The 19,898-nt window shown below is 50.4% G+C and overlaps 2 protein-coding genes across 10 annotated transcripts in view; one reads left to right on the top strand and one right to left on the bottom strand.

Annotated features, from left to right (window-relative positions):
• KIAA0319L (KIAA0319 like) overlaps positions 1-8,186 on the bottom strand; it is a 126,612-nt gene extending 118,426 nt beyond the window's left edge. For 2 of the 7 annotated variants that reach the window (XM_024249747.2, XM_063712766.1), the window contains exons 1-2: positions 8,075-8,186; positions 4,881-5,050 (exon numbers count right to left, since the gene is read on the bottom strand). In XM_024249747.2, the coding sequence (XP_024105515.1) occupies positions 4,881-5,022 (142 nt within the window). In that variant the 5' untranslated portion in view covers positions 5,023-5,050; positions 8,075-8,186. 7 annotated transcript variants of the gene reach the window in all.
• A 3-nt stretch (positions 8,187-8,189) lies between these two features.
• Positions 8,190-17,291, top strand: NCDN (neurochondrin). Of its 3 annotated transcripts, XM_002811067.6 has the most exons (8): positions 8,190-8,408; positions 8,680-8,747; positions 9,637-9,777; positions 10,855-11,823; positions 12,923-13,164; positions 13,733-13,957; positions 14,304-14,446; positions 15,763-17,291. In XM_002811067.6, exons 2-8 carry the CDS (start codon positions 8,715-8,717, stop codon positions 16,197-16,199), a joined length of 2,190 nt encoding a protein of 729 aa, XP_002811113.1. In that variant the 5' UTR covers positions 8,190-8,408; positions 8,680-8,714; the 3' UTR covers positions 16,200-17,291. The 3 variants fall into 3 exon arrangements, with proteins under 3 accessions (XP_002811113.1, XP_054393973.1, XP_009250904.1); XM_054537998.2 differs by lacking the exon at positions 8,680-8,747 and having other exon boundaries at positions 8,322-8,408; XM_009252629.4 differs by lacking the exons at positions 8,190-8,408; positions 8,680-8,747 and adding an exon at positions 8,758-9,215.
• Positions 17,292-19,898: the final 2,607 nt, after the last annotated feature.

Below are 19,898 nucleotides of genomic sequence, written 5' to 3'. Positions count from 1 at the left end.
TAGTTTTTCTCTGTACTCAAAATACATATTAACTAACTGTATAATCTCCTTCCCAGAGGTAGGGAAATGTCAGTACAAGTTTTCATAGCCAATTGTTAGCTTTGGGCCTAAGGACATTAGCTTCAGTGATTCTCCTTGTTTTAGATTTCTAGGGCCAATTAGGTCCTTGCATCCCCCACAAACATGCACACATAACTCTTCAGATGCATACATTCTTTCTTTGTATGTGTTAATATATTTGTTAAGATTTTAGTCAATCTTGTTGGTCTCAAAGGCATTGGTCTCCTTAAAGTGCCTTTCCATATCTCTGCTCTGATTTTGTTGTTTTTAAAGCTTAGTTCTTAAAGAACAATTCCCTTATTGGTAATTTATTAATTTATTCAGTCAACAAATATTTTATGCATCTACTATGTGCCAAGCCCTTGGTACCCGCTAAGAATATCCAGCATAACTAAAAGAGGCAACATGTCTGCTCTCAAGAAGCTGATAATCTATTGTAGGAATTTCCAAAACTCCCAGGATCACTTCCTATATGTCTCCAGATGAGAATCCCCAGGTCCAAAACGCTATTTTTCAAGCCACTTAACAATAAAATTAAACAGAAAAATAGCCATTCAATGGCACACAAGGAAAACACAGACAGACCATCTTTTATCAAATTGTAATCAATGCTTTCTAACAGTAGGGCTTCAGCACTGAACCCAAAAGTGGAAATAAAAAAGCTCACCATGTGTAAGTCAACAGTTGCCTGGGGCTCTACCAAAGATGGAGCAAACTCCCAAGTGGGAAGCGGGAGTGGAGGATAACTGCAGAGCTGCCTTAATTTGGTTAGTTTTTCAGAAATAATCCATGAGCTAAATAACAGCAGGAATCAAGAATGTATTTTATCTGGAAAAAACTGTAAACACTCAGGTAAACACTGAGTAAACTCATGAGTAGAGAAATACTGACTCAGGCTCCCACCAATAGGTTTTTGCTGTTATTATTTTGTTGTTGCTTTTTCAAGTAGGTTGTTTTCCCCCTTATATAAAAAGGTATACAAGTTTACCAAAGAAAGGCCTAGAAAACACAGAAAAATATAAAGAGATAATAATTCCTCTAGTCAAAAAAAATAGATAAATATTTAGTTGTACATCTTGTTTCAGACTGTTTTGTATTACATAATTTTTTCTTCTTTTCACAAAATTGACGCCATATTGAATATGTAGTTGCATAATTTGATTTTATCATTTAATATTAGGAGCATTTTCCCATGTACTTTTTTTTTTAATTATTAAACATTTTTTAATTCTAAAGAGACAGGGCCTCACTATGTTGCCGGCTGGTCTCAAACCCCTAGGCTCAAGCAACCCTCCCATCTTAGCCCCCGAGTAGCTGGGACTAGAGACATGTGCCGCCACACCCAGCTTTTCTTTTAAAATATGAATTTAAGACTGGATAGTATCCCACCGTGTGGAGATGCAAAGATTTTACCACTCTCCTATAATTAAGCAGGTTTTAGCAATATTTTGCAGCACAGAATAAATGAGTGTTGATGAGTGCTCTCATTCACAACTATCTAAATGTATCCTTCAGATAAATTCTTAAATGAAGAATTAAGTCAAAAAATATGAATTTTTTTAAGGCTCTTGATATTTATGCCAAGAAGTTATCTGTTCAAACTCCTCAGCACTGTATGAGGACAACCACATCACCCCTTGGCAGCACTAGATATTTTTACTTTAATCTTCATCAATATGATAGCTTTAAAAGGATATCTCATTTTAATCTGTCGTTTTGATTGGTAATGAGAATGAACATTTTAAATATATTCATTTTAATTTCTTATTTATGGCACTCTGTTTATGCCTTTTATTTATTTGTTCTTTTTTCCTTTCAGATGGAGTCTCACTCTGCTGGCCAGGCTGGAATGCTATGGTGCGGTCTTGATTCACTGCAACCTCTGCCTCCCAGGTTCAAGCGATTCTCCTGCCTCAGCCTCCTGAGTAGGTGGGATTACATGTGCATGCCATCACGCCCGGCTAATTTTTTGTATTTTTAGTAGAGATAGCATTTCACTATGTTGGTCAGGGTGGTCTTGAACTCCTAACCTCAGGTGATCCACCCGCCTCGGCCTCCCAAGGTGCTGGGATTACAGGCATGAGCCACCGTGCCCAGCCCTTTTTATTTTTTCTATTAGGATATTCCTTTAAAAAAAAATGGGAAGGAGCTCCAATTAAATCAAAGTATTTAACAAATATGTCTGTCACATGTTGCTTGCATGTTCCCTCAATTTGAACACACATGGCTCTTGATCTTTTAATTTCCATGATAAAAGCTCCAAATTTTTCTAAAATAGAACTGGCATAACCTAATCCCCACCAGAACTACTCCTAACACCACTACCTTTGCACTTCTATACTTAATTAGGGTGCTGTTTTTAAGCACCAAGCTCAAGGTTATAAAGACTTGCACAATGAGCCTACAATGCTGTTTAACCAAGTGCTAGATTGGAAAGCACAGAAAGACTTGGAATTGCTTCTTCATCCTCTATACTTTGAATCCCTCAAATAACAAGCTGCTTACCATGGTACTGGGTAAAAAAAAAAAATTGCCGCCCAGCATGGTGGCTCACGCCTGTAATCCCAGCACTTTGGGAGGCCGAGATGGGAAGATAACAAGATCAAGAGATGGAGACCATCCTGGCCAACATGGTGAAACCTGGTCTCTACTGAAGATACAAAAATTAGCTGGGTGTGGTGGCGCGCACCTGTAGTCCCACCTACTCGGGAGGCTGACGCAGGAGAATCACTTGAACCCGGGAGATGGAGGCTGCAGTGAGCAGAGATCGCACCGCGCCACTGCATTCCAGCCTAGCGACAGAGTGAGACTCCGTTTCAAAAAAAGAAAAAAAAATTTCCTTTGGTCCTCCAAAACATCACCTGTGGTTGGAAGGCAGAGTACCAGAAGAGAAAGAGTATGAGCTCTACAGTGGACAAACCTGGATTTAGAATCCTAGCTCCATCATGTTCTTGCTGTGTGACGTTGGCCAAGTCATTTTGCCTCTCCAGGCCTCAATTTCCTTATCTATAAAATGAGAAAAAAACTATCTATTTTTGGGTTATCATGAAGATTAAATGAGATAAGGTATGTAATGTTTATAATTAGGAGTCTGGTATGTGGTAGGTGTGCTTCAAAAAATGTGATTTACACCAGGCATGGTGGTTGGTGCCTGCAATCCCAGCTATTCAGTAGGCCAAGGTTGGAGGATCGACTAAAGCCAGGAGTTCGAGACCAACCTGGGCAAAACAGCAAGACCCCAATCTCTTAAAAAAATGTAAAAATTAGCCAGGCAGACGGGTGCAGTTGCTCAGGTCTGTAATCTCAGCACTTTGGCAGGCCGAAGCATGCAGATCACTTGAGGTCAGGAGTTTGAGACCAGCGTGGCCAACATGGCAAAACTCTACCTCTACTAAAATATAAAAATTATAAAATATAAAAATTAGCCGGGTGTGGTGGTGTGCACCTGTAATTCCAGCTACTCGGGAGGCTGAGGCAGGAGAATCGCTTGAACCCAGGAGGTAGAGTTTGCAGTGAGCCGAGATTGTGCCACTGCACTCCAGCCTAGGTGACGGAGTGACACTGTCTTAAAAAAAAAAAAAAAAAATTAGCCAGGCATACTAGCTCATGCCTGGAGGCTGAAGCAAGAGGACAGCTTGAGCCCAGGAGTTTGAGGCTGCAGGCAGCTATGATCGCACCATCGCACTCCAGCCTGGGTGACAAGACCCCATCTCTTTTTTTTAAAGAAGTGATTTTTCCCTACTCTGATGGTGCTAAATCAATTACTTATTTAATTGTAATGATCTTATATAAAATGTTGACCTGAAATAGTCAGCTGTCCCAGCAAAGCATCATCTGGGGTAAAAAAAAAACATGTAGATCAGCTTTCTGTCAAGTACAACTTCCACTGCTATAATTATGCAATCATCAACCATCACTGCAAGACAATAAAAACCCCAAAGCCGATGTTACTGAAATTGCTAAATACAATAATTACTAGGGTCTCAAAATCATGACCACCAATTCCTTTAGGAAAGCAACAGAAATCTTTGTAATTATAAGGGAAAAAGGCTGATTAGTTATCCCAGACGGTGGTCTCTACAGCAGAAGGTTTTTGGTCACTGGCCAGAATGGCAGCATACTCAGAAATCTTTCTCAAATTGCTGTTTTCTCACACTCATACTATGAAAGCACAATATCAACAAAAGAACTTAGAAAGAAAGAAAGAAAGAAAGGGCATTCTCCTTTGAAATTTAGCATTCTTGGCACTGATTCCCGGCAAGAGGCTTTACCATGGTGAAATAATCTCTAGGAGGAAAGCACAGTCTACAAAATCTATCAACATAGCCCCTTGCTATGGAAAAAGTAAGGAACGCATTTTTCCCACAAGTGTAGATTCCTTTAGGAAAGGAAAGGAAGTTCAAGACCAGCCTGGGCAAATAGCAAGACTAAGCACCCATGCTGAGTGCTGTGCTACATGCTTTAATTATACTATCCCTCAAATCAAACCATGAGGTAGATATAACCCTTCCTCAAAGATAATAGGTAATTTGCTCAAGGTTTTATAGTCATTAAGTAGAAATACCCAGTTGACTTTTATCAAGTCTTAAAACAGTTGTGCCAATTCTCCCTTATGAAAAAGAATCCAATTTAAATTCTGGTTCCAAAACAAAACAAATAAATAAACCCAACAGACTGAGTATTAACCAAAAGGATGACCATTTCTGTCAATTGGCAGATTGCTTTTCTGCCTCCTAATAGTCCTTAAAATGAACTGAAGGACTCACATAAAGTGCCCTTTTCTAAAAAAAAAAATCTTAAATCTATAAAGAAAATGGTACCTGTTGACAACCACAGAACGCTGAAGCAAAAGCAAGTATAAAACAGGTACAGGGTTCTCAACCACTTCGCAGATGTCTGCCAATAATATCCTGATAAAATCCAGGAAGCAGGATTTGGCTTGACTCCCAGCCTCTTCTCCATGGCCCTCCAGACAGGCAGAACCAGTACACTAGAAGGACAGAAAGAGAAGAAATTACATGCCAAGTAATTAATAATTAATTCCTGGAAATGTGGAATGCTAGAAAATATGACAGATTAGGGGAAAGAAAAATTTCAAGTTTGTCTTTAATGGCTCAACCCTGCCTATAAATTTTAAACCTGGGCTTTGAGGTAGCCTATAATTATCAGAATAACAACACAGCAAGGGATATCAAATGAATCCACTGAAAACTAAAACTTTATATTCCTTTTTTTTTTCTAATCTAACAGTAAATCACCTATGTGGTAGAATCGAAAGAGCACCAGCCTGCAGACAAGAAGATCTGAGTTTTAGTTGCAGTTCTGCTACTAATAGATTTGTGACTTTGACCAAACACACTTTCTTACTTTTGAGGAGAAGAGGTTGCACCCTCAGAGGTAAAGTAACCTGAGGGTTATGTCTGGCCCAGTATTTTTAAAATTTCTGAATGCAAATGTCTTTAGGCAAGGCATGCACTCTCCAGTCTGCTACTGTCCCCGCCCACCACTATTATCGTGAAAATCTATTCAATTTACACCTCAATGCTACCCACCCCAATCCCTGCATTCAACAAATATTTATGTCAGGCACTATGCTGGCTACTCCAGAATCTAGGGGCTGGATTATTTAGGTCTCTTCCAGCAGAAAAACTCATTTACCATAAATTTCTTCCCTCATATAAAACTTTGCTATACTGTCTAAATTAGTATATAAATATTGGCAACATTATGAGGGTTGACTGAGTTCTGAAGAAGCAATTCAAAAACTTCTGTCCAACTATGTACCTGTCATCTACATCCAGCAAATGACACAGGCTGCCAACCCCTAACTCCTATCCCACGGCCAGCATACAGGGAGATCAGCATTGCCTGGGCTGGATACCAATGCTGACTAATACCAGGAAACAGACACAGACATACACACAGCTGCAAAACTAAGGTGCAGCCCACCCAAGAAAAGGCTTTTGCAGAACCACACGCATCTGAAGGACTTCATCGTTCTCATTCACTTCCATCCATTCCTATTTCTAGTTATTTTGTAGTTGTATTTCAGGGAGCAGGGGGCAGAAAGGAGGTGTGTGGGCCAGAGACATGTTCAAGAGATTATGAAATGAAGCCTAAGTTAGAAAGTACATCCAGCAACTTCTCTAGCCTCCCAAGACAGAACGAGTGAGTATGCATGTGTGCGTGTATGTGTGTGTATGAATCTTACCCAACACATTTCTGCCTACCACAAAAGGATTTAAAACTCAAGGTGACTCAACAGCTGTCATCAATAGCCTGACAGGTGGGTGGGAGAAGCAGAAAAGAAATGAATAGCTTTTGAAAAATGGAGTAATAAACACCATTGGACTAACAAGCTGATTAGAAGTGCCATGTCTAACAAATCCTGCGTCTAAGAGAAAGGCAGAGTTAATTTCATTTGAACTCCTAACCAGTCATTCCTCTGAAACCTATAATTGCCTAAGGGCACAAATCACTGCTAGGGTCCAGTTAAAGGATTGCTGACCAAATGCAAGAACAACAACACATCACAAGATCCAAATAGTTTGTTACTGAATCAAAGGGTAACAACCCAGGGAGAGAACACACACCCCCACAATACTTGACAAATGAAAATCTAGAAAAGCTCACAATAGTTCTGGCATTTAGGGCGTTACAAGTACACCCAAAATAAAAGCACTCTCTGTTGCAGCAGCTGTTCAGACAGAGCAGGGGGTAATGTTTACTTAATACTTCAGGTTGATGGGGGATGTATCATAGTTCAGTCTGTCAACTACATACGTGGAACTCCATTTATGTACACAGCGATAAGATATGTTTGAACAACGATGGAGCACGTCTCAAACAGCCTATTCAGTTGGTATGAGTAATCGAGAATAAAGCTCTTTTTTAAAAAGTCTCAGATATTTGGGAAAGTTACAGAACAGACTGCCATGAATAGCTTTGCTTATATTTGCAGACACTGTTTTCCAAATAGCTGGAAAAATGAACAGATTGTTCTGGAAGGTCGTCTTTCCAATTTGTTCCTAGTTTTCAGTCTGTTAATCACAGGAGAGAGCACAAGGAGAGTCAGCTAATGCTCTTCACTAACTGCAACTACTGTCAGTTGGACACAACCACTATGAGACCAGAAGCCAAAGAGTTCCTGGAATCCCTCCAGAGGTTATCAATTTTGACTTCCTTCATTTCACCTTTGTGCTCACTGCAGCCACTACAGGACCCTCTGTGGAGCATAATTTTCAAAATCCTGGATGAGGCAGGTTTCACATTATAATGGACACACCGTGCTCAACCCCGTCCCCTCTTCATTCTGCATCAACTTTCTATCTCGGTGGGGAGACCAAACATCAGAGACAGCAACTAAAGTCTAGGCTGCAGAGGTCGAAGGTGGAAGAAGGACGGCAGCGCCCCGAACCCCGGCTGTCTGCCTGGCTGTCAGGGGATGGAGGGAGCTGCAGGACTAGGCCCAGGCCCGAGAGAAGCGGGGTTCAGCCTGGGACCCAAGCTGCGCACCTACAAGGACAGAAGCAGCTGGCTGCCCTGGCCGAGACAGGGGCGCCACCTCCGGACCCAACATCCGGCCAGCGCACCCGCTGGCATCGCCCGTCCCGCTTGCCCCTCCCCTGAGCCCATGGTCCTCGGCCTGGCAGCCAGCCGCCCCCGGCCACCTACCGGGGCTCAGGGCCACATAGCGGGGCCCCGGCTCTCGGCGGCCTCCGCCTCCTCCTGGTCCATGGGCTCGGGGACCCCCAACCTTCGCTCCCCTCACCCAGAGGAGGAGGAAGAGGAAGAAGGTAGTGCGGGCTCCCCACCCGGACAGCTACCTCTCGCCTCAGCCTCCCTGGACAGCGACGGCGGCCGGAAACGCCGCCTCCTCCCACCTCCCCGGGACCGACCCGGAAACACACTCTCCATGCTAACCAAGCCCTCCCGCCCCTCCCCCGGGAAGCGCAATGCCGGCCGCGAGACCAAGGGGGAGGAGGGGCAGTGCTGGGCGGGTAAAACTACGCACAAGCGAAGGAATCTGGGCCCCCAGCCTCTCGCCGCCCGCTCTCCAAAGGCAGCCTGCACCTTCCCTCTTTCGCTCGAGCCCCAGGCCCCAGACTCGGGCAATGCCCACAAGCAAGATGGCGGCAACGGCGGCACCCCCTACTGCTTAGCGCCCTGACTTGCCATTGGCCAGAGCCCGGAGTGAAGCAGCCGCGGATTGGTCAAGAGCGGTGCGGGGGTGGGGGTGGAGCTGCAGCAGCCTGGAGCCAGGAGTGGGCAACGCGGCGTGAGCAGCGGCCCGAGGCTCCCGGAGCATCGCGCTGGGAGAAGACTTCGCCGCTCGGGGCCGCAGCCTGGTGAGCTCAGCCCCCTTCGGGCCCTCCCCTGCATCCCAGCCGGGGCCTCTCCGAGCCGGCGCTGATCGATGCCGACACACCCCGGGGACCCTATCGCGACTCCATCGCGCCATATCGCGACACCATCGTGCCCTGTCGAGACTCCATTTTGTCACAGCCCTTTTCAATATATATCTTTTTTTTTTTAATTTGCCCTGTCATCTTTGGGGGCTGTCTCCCATGTCGTGATTTTGACGTGATCTCTCCGTGACATCACCGCGCCATCGTGAAGTGTGATCTCATCGCCGCCCTGTCGTGACTTCATCAATGTCGTGTTGTGACCTGGCTGCGGCGGGACAGGTGGTGACCGCCAGGAACCCTCCTCCCCTTCTCATCTCCCCATCTCAGCAGCCCCGCTTCGATTATCCGGCTTTTGGATTCTCCGTTGTCCTGGGAACTATCCGGGACCCCCTCTTGCTTCTCCAGCCCCTGCCGGCATCCACAGGCTGGTAGCGGGACGGGGAGGGCGAGAAGAGGGAGCGCAAGGGGTTAATTCTGCTGCTGCCGCTGCTGCTGCTGCTGCTGCTGCTGCTGCAGCCTCTACCCGAGGGAGGGAAAGGAGAGGAGGCAAGGAGCCTGCGGGGGCGACTGAGAGCCCTGGCTGGAGGGGTGGGGTCCCCAAAGGGGCCTCCAAGCCTTCCCTGTTGAGCATCTTGTATTCTCACTTCTGAAGCGTCTCTCTGCCTCTGAAGAAGGGAGGGGAAAGGAAGCCTAGGGTGTCCTTTTCTCCCATGTCAGCCTGAGTCCGGATAATCGAACTTCACCCATGTATGTCTCCATTCCTCCCTGTCTGTCCTCACCACTCACTCCCTCTGTGTCCCTGTGGAGGGAAATAAAACCCAGCCTCTGGTGCCAGGGGGACAGCTGAGCAGTGGGGCCAGCCCCCGCCCACCCCCAGGAGACTGGTGAGGAGAGCTGTCCAGCTGAGCAGCAGCATGCATGGTCCTTCTTTCCCGCTTTCTGGAGGTGACCTTGGACCAGGGTCCCTTCTTTATCCCTAAGGATTTGCAGATCCAGCCCCTTAAGGGGCTTCCTGGGGGGAGGTCAGTCCTGAGGAGTCCACCCCTCCACATTCTCTCCTCCCCTCCCTGTGTGCTAATCCCTCCCTCCCTCCATCCTCCACTCTCACCCCCACCCCACCCCCGTCCCTCCTCTGCAGAGGGATGCTCAGTCCCTCTTGTGTTCACAGTTGGGCAAGGCGAGCATCATGGCCTCAGATTGCGAGCCAGCTCTGAACCAGGCAGAGGGCCGAAACCCCACCCTGGAGCGCTACCTGGGAGCCCTCCGTGAGGCCAAGAATGACAGTGAGCAGTTTGCAGCCCTGCTGCTAGTAAGGAACTGGCTGAAAATTGGGAGGTGGGAAGGGCTGGGTGGTTGGGCCCCCAAGGAATGGGGTCAGTGAGTCCCCAAGGATATGTACGTAGTGCTAGCAACCCTGGAGGCACCAAAGAAGGCCCAAGACCCCTACCTTTGTGCTCTTTCTTGCTCCCCCTGAGAATGGGGGCAAAGGGGAGAATGGGACTGAATAAGGCTGTGGCACTAGGGGCTGCCTGGGTCTGTTTTCTGGGGCGTCCCAGAGCAGATGGGAGCTGACTCATAGGGTAACAGCAGCAGGTAGTAACTAGTGCAGAGTACTTGACGGCTGGGGATGGTTGTTCTGGGCCTGGAGAGAGTAGCAGGGCTGGAAGTGGCTGGGGAGGGGTCCTAGGGGAAGGCCAGGATGGCAGTAGGTAGGTTAAGGAATGGGAGCTAGTTCGGGGCTTAGCCTTTTTGGAAGAACCCAAGCTGGGGACAGCAGAGCAGAAGCTGCAGTGCTAGGAAGGGGGGGTTGTGTGTGGGGGGTGAAGGGAGGAGGGAGTACAGCCGCTGCTTGTTTGCCATGGCAACAAGGAGAAGGCTCTGGAGTCAAGGGCTCACACTGCAGCAGAGGAGGTGTTTAGGTGAAATGTAAGGGGAAATGTTTTGACAGGCGGAGCGGCGAGACACAGGAGCCATTTCCCCTGAGAAGGTGGCAGAAATGGATCAGGGACTTCTCTGGAGGGAGCAATTAAGGAAGGACTTTAAATCCTTGGGAGATCTTAAACACTGAGTTCTAAGCCCCTTCCATCCCAGGTTGTGGGCATTTAGACATCAGGAAGAACTTCTCAACTGGCCAGGTGTTGAAATGCTCAAATGAATGGTTGAGGAAGACTAGACCTCACTTCCATGGGACAGTCACAGATGAGAGGGATCCCAGAGGTCACATTTATCTGCCTCTAAGGAGAAAAAAGGAGCTGGATGAAATGACCCCAGATGAGTCCTGTTGCATAACCTCATCTTGCTAGTCCTCAGTGCCCCGGGATGCAGGAGAGGGACAGTCTTTGCCACTTCTTCCTTTCATCCTGATGATAGCACATACCCCCTATAGGTGACCAAGGCAGTCAAAGCAGGTGACATAGATGCCAAAACTCGGCGGCGGATCTTCGATGCTGTCGGCTTCACCTTCCCCAATCGTCTCCTGACCACCAAGGAGGCGCCAGATGGCTGCCCTGACCATGTTCTGCGGGCTTTGGGCGTGGCCCTGCTGGCCTGCTTCTGCAGTGACCCTGAACTGGCCGCCCATCCCCAAGTCCTGAACAAGATTCCCATTCTTAGCACCTTCCTCACAGCTCGGGGGGACCCGGACGATGCTGCCCGCCGCTCCATGATTGATGACACCTACCAGTGCCTGACGGCTGTAGCAGGCACACCCAGAGGGCCTCGGCACCTTATTGCTGGTGGCACTGTGTCTGCCCTATGCCAGGCATACCTGGGGCACGGCTATGGCTTTGACCAGGCCCTGGCACTCCTGGTGGGGCTGCTGGCTGCTGCGGAGACACAGTGCTGGAAGGAGGCAGAGCCCGACCTGCTGGCCGTGTTGCGGGGCCTCAGTGAGGATTTCCAGAAAGCTGAGGATGCCAGCAAGTTTGAGCTCTGCCAGCTGCTGCCCCTCTTTTTGCCCCCGACAACCGTGCCCCCTGAATGCTACCGGGATCTGCAGGCCGGGCTGGCACGCATCCTGGGAAGCAAGCTGAGCTCCTGGCAGCGCAACCCTGCACTGAAGCTGGCAGCCCGCCTGGCACACGCCTGCGGCTCTGACTGGATCCCGGCGGGCAGCTCCGGGAGCAAGTTCCTGGCCCTGCTGGTGAATCTGGCGTGCGTGGAAGTGCGGCTGGCACTGGAGGAGACGGGCGCGGAGGTGAAAGAGGATGTGGTGACCGCCTGCTATGCCCTCATGGAGTTGGGGATCCAGGAATGCACTCGCTGTGAGCAGTCACTGCTTAAGGAGCCACAGAAGGTGCAGCTCGTGAGCGTCATGAAGGAGGCCATAGGGGCTGTTATCCACTACCTGCTGCAGGTGAGGGTGCAGTGACCCACAGAGGGGGCCCAGTATGGGGGGAGCCAGTGCTGGAGCTGGGAGGCAAGGGGGAGGAGAATAATGGGGAGACAGCGAAGCTGCATGTCCACACAAGCTGATACTGTAGCCAGCACTCCAGGGAGTAGCGTGCGGCCCAACCTCCCTCTCTCCCCCTCCCTCCACACAAGCACCATACCACACACCATATGTGCACTCACATCACAGTACACACACACACGCACACACACACAACACAGTAACCTCCCACTCAAACGCTCCCCCCAATACACACACACTACACGCCACACACCTCTCCCCAACACATGCACACAAGATTGAAGCAGTCTGTTCTGCTCACTCCATAGCATTGTTTTATACACGCACACACCCGAACTTCTAATGGTGCAGGGAAGAGAAGCAGGGCTGCCTGGTTCTTGGCCTCTGTAGAGGTCTGGCTAGATCAGTGTGCCTGCCTCCCCTATATCCCCTCCTGCCTGCCCGCCTGAGAGGCCAGCTGTCCTGTCCCACAGGGATTCAGTCATGATTCTGGTCTCTTTAATGGCCTGCTCCAGCCACCGAGCTCACCAGCCATATTTTCCATGCACCACACTAAGCTCATGTCTTTTTTCTGACTTAGCCCAAAAGAGAGCATCCCTTCACTCCCACCATTGGGAGCAGTTACACAGTAGCCAGGAACCTGCCCTCCCGCCCCAGGTCAGAGCTGCTGTAAAGGGTGTTTAACTTAGCTTTTGACCTGTGAATTTCCTTCTAGCCTTGAGACACTCCAGAGGTAGGGAGTTAGGGAGATGTGACTGGAGCCTCAGCGAGTACGGGGGCATGCCACTCAATTCACTCAGGCCCAGTTCACTCAACAGACGTGCGTGGAGGGCCTGGCTCACTCTGTGCCAGTCCCTTGTGTGCGTCCCTACCACATGCTAGGTGCTGTGTTAATGGGACAGAATAAAGGTTGGGGCCTGCCTTTGAAAGGCTCACAGGCCAGAATTTCCTTCTAGTTGTATTATTTCTAGCTGGCTGGCCTCTGGCAAGGCAGGGAGGGTCCCTGGTCCTGCTCCATCTCAAGGGGGTCCTGTGGCAACAGGTGGGGTCAGAGAAGCAGAAGGAGCCCTTTGTGTTTGCCTCGGTGCGGATCCTGGGTGCCTGGCTGGCCGAGGAGACCTCATCCTTGCGTAAGGAGGTGTGCCAGCTGCTGCCCTTCCTCGTCCGCTATGCCAAGACCCTCTACGAGGAGGCCGAGGAGGCCAATGACCTTTCCCAGCAGGTGGCCAACCTGGCCATCTCCCCCACCACCCCAGGGCCCACCTGGCCAGGAGACGCTCTCCGGTGAGTCTGTAGTTACAGTCTGTCCAGCTAGATCATTCTACCGAAAAGCGTTAACACAAGGACACCCCTCCCCACAAACTGAGCTGTGCCAGGCTTCCTGATTGGGCCATGAGATTTCCCTTAGGGTTATTTCTGTTTTGGGGGGCTTGTTCCCACAGGACTCCTCGGCTGCCAGGTGTCACTTGCCAACCCCAGATTTCTCAGTTAAAAGAGAACTTATACTTATTGAGCACCTACTACGAGCCAGGTATTTTGCTATACCCTTTACCAAAATGATCTCATTTGGTCCACGTGGTAAATCTAACAGAAGTCTCGTTCACATATGAAAGATTAGGAAACTGAAGCTCATACAGATTAAAGTCACTTGCCCACAGTCACACTTTGTGGCAGAGCCCAAGTTTGGTCCTGGGTTGTGCGACTCTGAAGCTTGTACTTTTTCTGTGGTACCTGCGAGGATGTGTCCTTCTCCCCTACTTCCATTTCTCTTAGGCAAGGTGCCCTAAAAAGGGAATCTGTGTGCCTTCATCTCTCCCAATCCCACACACGTCTGTCCCTTCCACATCCCCAGGCTTCTCCTGCCTGGCTGGTGCCACCTGACCGTTGAAGATGGGCCCCGGGAGATCCTGATCAAGGAAGGGGCCCCCTCGCTTCTGTGCAAGTATTTCCTGCAGCAGTGGGAACTCACATCCCCTGGCCACGACACCTCGGTGCTGCCTGACAGCGTGGAGATTGGCCTGCAGACCTGCTGCCACATCTTCCTCAACCTTGTGGTCACCGCACCGGGGCTGATCAAGTGAGGGGCTCGGGAGAGGTGGGGGAGGAGGCCGGAGGAGGCAAAGGAGGCTGCCCAATTGCCTCAATTCTCAGTCTCCTACTTTGCCCCCCATGCCCATGGATTTGTTAGTGGTAGCATGGGGGTCTCAGAGTAGACATAGCCAGCCCCGCACAAGGGATTCGGCATGTCTGGAACCCCCAGGTACTATCTCAGCATGTCTGCTTGCTCCAATCTCTGCCCCCCAGATGCTATGTTTGGGGCCCAAAGTTAATTATTCACCCTACTGCCTAATTTCTTGCCAAGGGCTTGATTTGGCTGTACTAGACCCCCACCTACCTCCATCTTTCCCCCCTTTCTTTTCCAGGCGTGACGCCTGCTTCACATCTCTTATGAACACCCTCATGACGTCGCTACCAGCACTAGTGCAGCAACAGGGAAGGCTGCTTCTGGCTGCTAATGTGGCCACCCTGGGGCTCCTCATGGCCCGGCTCCTTAGCACCTCTCCAGGTAAGAACTGGGGATCCAGTCCTAATGGGTGAGGGCGGAAGACCTGGGTGGACCTCCTGTGTTTGGGGCAAAAGTCACCATTTAGAAGATGGTTTTGCAGCATTTTCTAAGCAAGAGGAAATCTTTGCAGTGTATCTCCATCCCCCACCCCCACCGTTCTTCCCAAAATGCTAACATTCTCTTTCTTCTGAAGACTTCTAAGGCGAAGTCTGGTGGGTGTTAAGTACAGACCTGCTCACAGGCACAGGCATAGGCACCTGGAATCCCTGGCATCCAGAGGAATCTGAATCCAGTGTTTTCAAGGTGGAGCCGCCCCCACCCAGGCCTTGAGTCAGAAACCTGACTTCCTTCCATTGATGTTTTTCTCTGTTCTGCTCGGTACCTCACCCCCATCAGTGACAGGCTTCAGCACTTGGTGTCCCTCTATGCACACCTTCTCCCTACCTCTGCCTCACTCTGGCTGTTTGCAGGGGGAGGGACGTCCCCTCCAGCCCCTGGCAGCCCTCTGTGTCTCCCACTTTGGCCGTGGGTGTCTGCTTGCGTCCCTCTGTCCCTGCCTGTTCCCTGTGCCCCATCTGTCAGGTTGGAGGAGCTGAGCAGATGCCTGGGAACAGGGCATAACGTGCCCGTACCCTCCACTGCCTCTGTGTTCCTTTTGAGAGGTTCCCAGCAGGGTACCCAGTCATGGGAAGGGGTGCACATCCCTGTACACCAGGAGCCCACTCTGCACTCTCAGTCCCAGGCTGCATCTCTGCAGCCCCCAATTTCATGGTCCCAGTTCTAGCTCACCCTCAAATACCACCAGGTTAGGTTGACAGCTTCCTGGAGAGCACCTGCAGTGTGAGGGTCACCCCGCTGAACAGCCTGTAAGCAAAGCAGGCTCACTTGCTCATGTTCCTCTCTGGCGCCCTCTTCTGGCCCAAGGATCAAATGGTGCAACTCCCTTAACCTGTGTCTGAGCTCTGTGTCCAGAACCCTGAGGGGTTCTCTCTCCCATCTGACCCTGTGACTCACCCCCACCTCCTGTGCCGGTAGAGGTCTTGGTGGTTGAGTGTACCAAGATGATCACATTTAATTCTCACAACAAATTTCTAAGATGAGCACTATTGGCCCATTTTACAAGTAAAGAAACAGACCCAAAAAAGTTAATTACCCAAGGTCACACAGTGAGCATCTAAGGCAGGGTTTGAATGCAGGCAGTCTGATTCCAGGCTGTGCCCTGGCTCCTGCATGTGTCTACACAGAGGGATAGGGAAGGGTCTGGCACAGCAGCTGGTCTGTCCGATTCATGCCCCATTCCTTCCGTTACCTTGCAGCTCTTCAGGGAACACCAGCATCCCGAGGGTTCTTCGCAGCTGCCATCCTCTTCCTATCGCAGTCCCACGTGGCGCGGGCCACCCCGGGCTCAGACCAGGCAGTGCTAGCCCTGTCCCCTGAGTATGAGGGCATCTGGGCCGACCTGCAGGAGCTCTGGTTCCTGGGCATGCAGGCCTTCACCGGCTGTGTGCCGCTGCTGCCCTGGCTGGCCCCCGCTGCCCTGCGCTCCCGCTGGCCGCAGGAGCTGCTCCAGCTGCTAGGCAGTGTCAGCCCCAACTCTGTCAAGCCCGAGATGGTGGCTGCCTATCAGGGTGTCCTGGTGGAGTTGGCGCGGGCCAACCGGCTGTGCCGGGAGGCCATGAGGCTGCAGGCGGGCGAGGAGACGGCCAGCCACTACCGCATGGCTGCCTTGGAGCAGTGCCTGTCAGAGCCCTGAGGGGTGTCCACCGGGGACAGACCCAGGGGCGGGCAGAGAGGGAAGGAGGGAGGAGGCATCTTCCCTGAAGCCCCCAAACTGGCCCCCCACTCCCCAGACTTCCCCCCCAAAACACCCCAGCTTTCTGGCTTTTCTGAGGGCAAGGGCATGGTGCCAACCCCTCAAGTGTAAGGAACTGCGTTCCGCCCCTCAGGCCCCCGTGGGGGCAGGGATCGGCTTGGAAATCAACGTGGTTGTCCCCGCCAGGCCGGGGAAGGTTGGAGCAGCCCCCAGGGAGGGGGGCACTAGATGTCATTGTGCCCAATGTCTGGCTCCCCTGCAGGAGGGAGGCTCCAGGGTAAGACAGGGCTGGCAGGAGCAGACTGCCTCAGCCCATGTGCCCTGCCGGCCAGGGCGTGGGCTCCCCTTGGCTGTGGTGCCTCCTCTGGCCCCCCAGGTCCACGTCCTTTAAATTGGCCCTTTGGCTCTTGCCCTTGGCTCCCTTGGGCAGAGAGCAGGCTTAGGCCATTGATATCGCAGTTCTTCCTATCAACTTCGGTGACCCAGGGTCTGAACTGCCCCCATCCTAGGGCAACCTGGGGCAGACAGGCCTGGTAGGGGGTGGGGAAACCTTCTTCCACCTGAGCTTGCTTGAAGGGACCCAGGAGTCTTTGGGCCCAGATCTTTAAACCTTTGTGTCGTGTTGCAGCAGAGTGACGATGGGGGTTGGGGGGGTTATTTATTTTGCCTGTCCTTATCCCTGCTTGGACACCTGAGCATCTGATTCCTGTCCCCCTGGTGCCATCTGGCCTGGCTGGAGCCAGGAACAGGAGGGACACTTCCCCAGAATCCGCATGTTTCCCCAGTGATTGCACCCCACTGCCACCGTGGTGCCTGGCTTTAACTCCCACCCCTGCTATGACTCCTCTCTGCAGAGACGCGACTGGCGGCTCCAGCAGGGACTACCTTTCTTATAAACCCAGGGGGACCCCACACACACACACACACACTTGATCCCTTGCTTCCCTCCCCACTTCCCTCCCCCAGTGCGTTCTGTGATCGCCAAGTTCAAAGCTGTGCACATGTGGACACTCAATAAATGTTCATTGGTGACGAGAAGCCTCCTGCGTGGTCTGCCCTGCACCTGCTCTCTCCCTTCCAGGCTCCATCACTTCATAGCTACCAGGTGCTGAACACATGCCCTGCTAAACACATCATGAGTCTTACCTCATTCAGCCCTTCCAAGAATCCTCTGAAGGGTTCTGATTTCACAGACAAAGCAACTTCGCATGGATAAGTGATTGGCTCAAGGTGTTGCCGCTAGTCAGTGCCAGAGCCAGGACTCCACACACGCCGTCCGACTCCCCAGCCCACATCTTTCACTTATACAGCAGGTTGCCAAACTCATGTTGACGTGGCCAGGCCTTGTGGGGGCTCTGGTGCTCTCAAGTACAGATGAAGCACTGCACCCCCCTCTCCTATGTCACTGGGTTGCTGCCAAGTGGCCCTGCCATATCCTCCCATTTTTAAAGAAGTCAGAAATCCTAATTTGTATGTGAAACCCAACTTTTGAATGTCAGTAACTATCTTTAATTAAATAACTACTGATTTAAATAACCAAATGTAGCTTTCAGGTTACCAGCTGTTGATCCTCTATGCCAAATGAGAAGCCAGAGGGCCTGCGAGCTTCAGCAGATGAGCCAAGTACCCACTATGGGTACTTCACCAGTCCTGAGCCAAAGCTGTGAGGTTGGAGCCAGACAGGCCCCAGACCCATACCCTCTGCAACCTCCTCCACCTAGGCCCTCAAACCTATAAGCACGTGCTGAGCATAGCCTATGTGCCCACCTGTGGTTGGCTATGCATAGACAGGAATATTTATTTATTGACTGGATGTACTGAAAGCCATCTTCTTAGCATGGATTCTCCAGGGTAAATATGAAAAGACATAGAGGCTAGGTGTGGTGGCTAACACCTGTAATCCCAATACTTTGGGAGTCTGAGGTGGGAGGATCACTTGAGCCCAGGAATTCAAGATCAGCCTAGGCAACACAGTGAGACCCCATCTCTACAAAAGAAAAACAATTAGCCAGGCATGGTGCCTCGTGCCTGTAGTCCCTGCTACTCCTGAGACTGAGGCGAGAGGATCTCTTGAGCCCAGGGGTTTGAGGTTATAGTGAGCTATGATCACACCATTGCATTCCAGCCTGGAAGACAGGGTGAGATCCTGTCTCAAAAAAAAAAAAAAAAAAAAAAGTGTAAGCAGTGGCTTCTATGTAGGTCCAAACACAGTGTGGCTGGAGCATGAGAGCCCCTCAGACTGGCCAAACAATTACAGGAAAACTTACAGCAACTATGGGCTCTGAGACTTCAGGGTGAGGAGGGGCTTGCCAGGCAGACACGAAAAGGAACAGCAAGGTATGAACGCATGCAAGCTTGAGAACTGCGAGTAGTTTCTCATTCCATGTTGTATAGAGTGTAAAGTGTGAAGTGGTGGAAGATGAGGTTGAACCAGCAGGCATGGACCAGATCCTACTGTGCTGTGCTCAGAAGCTTAGACGTGGAATCATGCTGAGAGATCAAATTGCAGTTTTGTTTTTTGTAGAAACAGGGTCTCACTCTGTTGCCCAGCCTGATCTCGAAATTCATGGCCTCAAGTAATCCTTCTGCCTCAGCCTCCCAAAGTGCTGGGATTGTAGCCACCATCCCTGGCTAGACTGCAGATTTTTTAGCAGATTGAATGTGATCCCATTTGCATTTTGGGAAGATGAGGCACTGCAAGAGGAATGGCTGAGCCAGGGAGCTCAGAGAGGAGGTGCTAAGTCTGAACTAAGCCAGTGGCAATGAGGCTGGAGAAGATATAGGTAGGAGTTAATAGGACTTGGTGATTAACTGGAAGTGAAGAGGGGTAAAGAGAAGGGTGGGTAGAATCAAGGATGACTCCCAGATTCCTGATCTGGGAGACTGAGTGGATAATGGGGCATTCACTGTCACTAGGAACACTGGCACAGAGACAGATTTGTGCATACGATAACACAACTCAACTTGGTAAATGGCGAATTTGTGCTGCTCATGGAATATCCAAGGGGTAGTTGCTTTCTATGGTCTGGAGCTCAGGGAGAGTCTGGGCGAGTGACAGATTTGGGAGCTGTCAGTATAGATGGTCCCTGAAGTCATGGGAGGGACTGAGATCATCTGGGGAAGTGAAAAGAGAAGAGAAAGTTCCCAAAGAAAGTGACAGCCACCCATGGTCCCTGCTGTCAGGGTGCTCTCCCTCCCACAGTGGAGAAGTCAAACCCTGCAAAGCTTCCTAATACAAGGCAGACAGAGTTCTGTGCTTAAATGAGGTATGGTCAGAGAGTTCTGGCTTGCTCTTGGTATTTCAGCGGAGTGGGGAAAAAGGGAGATCTGAGCTGCAGTTGTGAGATCTAACCACGAGATGGCGCCTTGGCATCTCCTTGTGCCAGATTTCCCCACCCTGCAAACGCTCAGCCTGGCCTGGAGCAGGAGGTGATCAAAGGATGAGGATGGCTGTGTCAACAATAAATGAGGCAGATCAGAGTTTTTTCTTGACATAAAATCCAAATGCAAGCTCACTTTTTGAAAAGAGAAGGAGCCTTGGAGAAGAGCAGTATGCCAAGTGTGCCAAATGGGAGTCCACGTATGTTTGAGTGTGCAACCCTATATGTCAATATATGTCCCATGTTCCCATGTGTACTT

This window comes from Pongo abelii, chromosome 1, assembly GCF_028885655.2.
Source record: "Pongo abelii isolate AG06213 chromosome 1, NHGRI_mPonAbe1-v2.0_pri, whole genome shotgun sequence".
NCBI classification, from domain to species: domain Eukaryota; kingdom Metazoa; phylum Chordata; class Mammalia; order Primates; family Hominidae; genus Pongo; species Pongo abelii.
The sequence above is the reverse complement of the archived record's forward strand: the minus strand, read 5'-3'. Positions and strand labels throughout refer to the sequence as shown.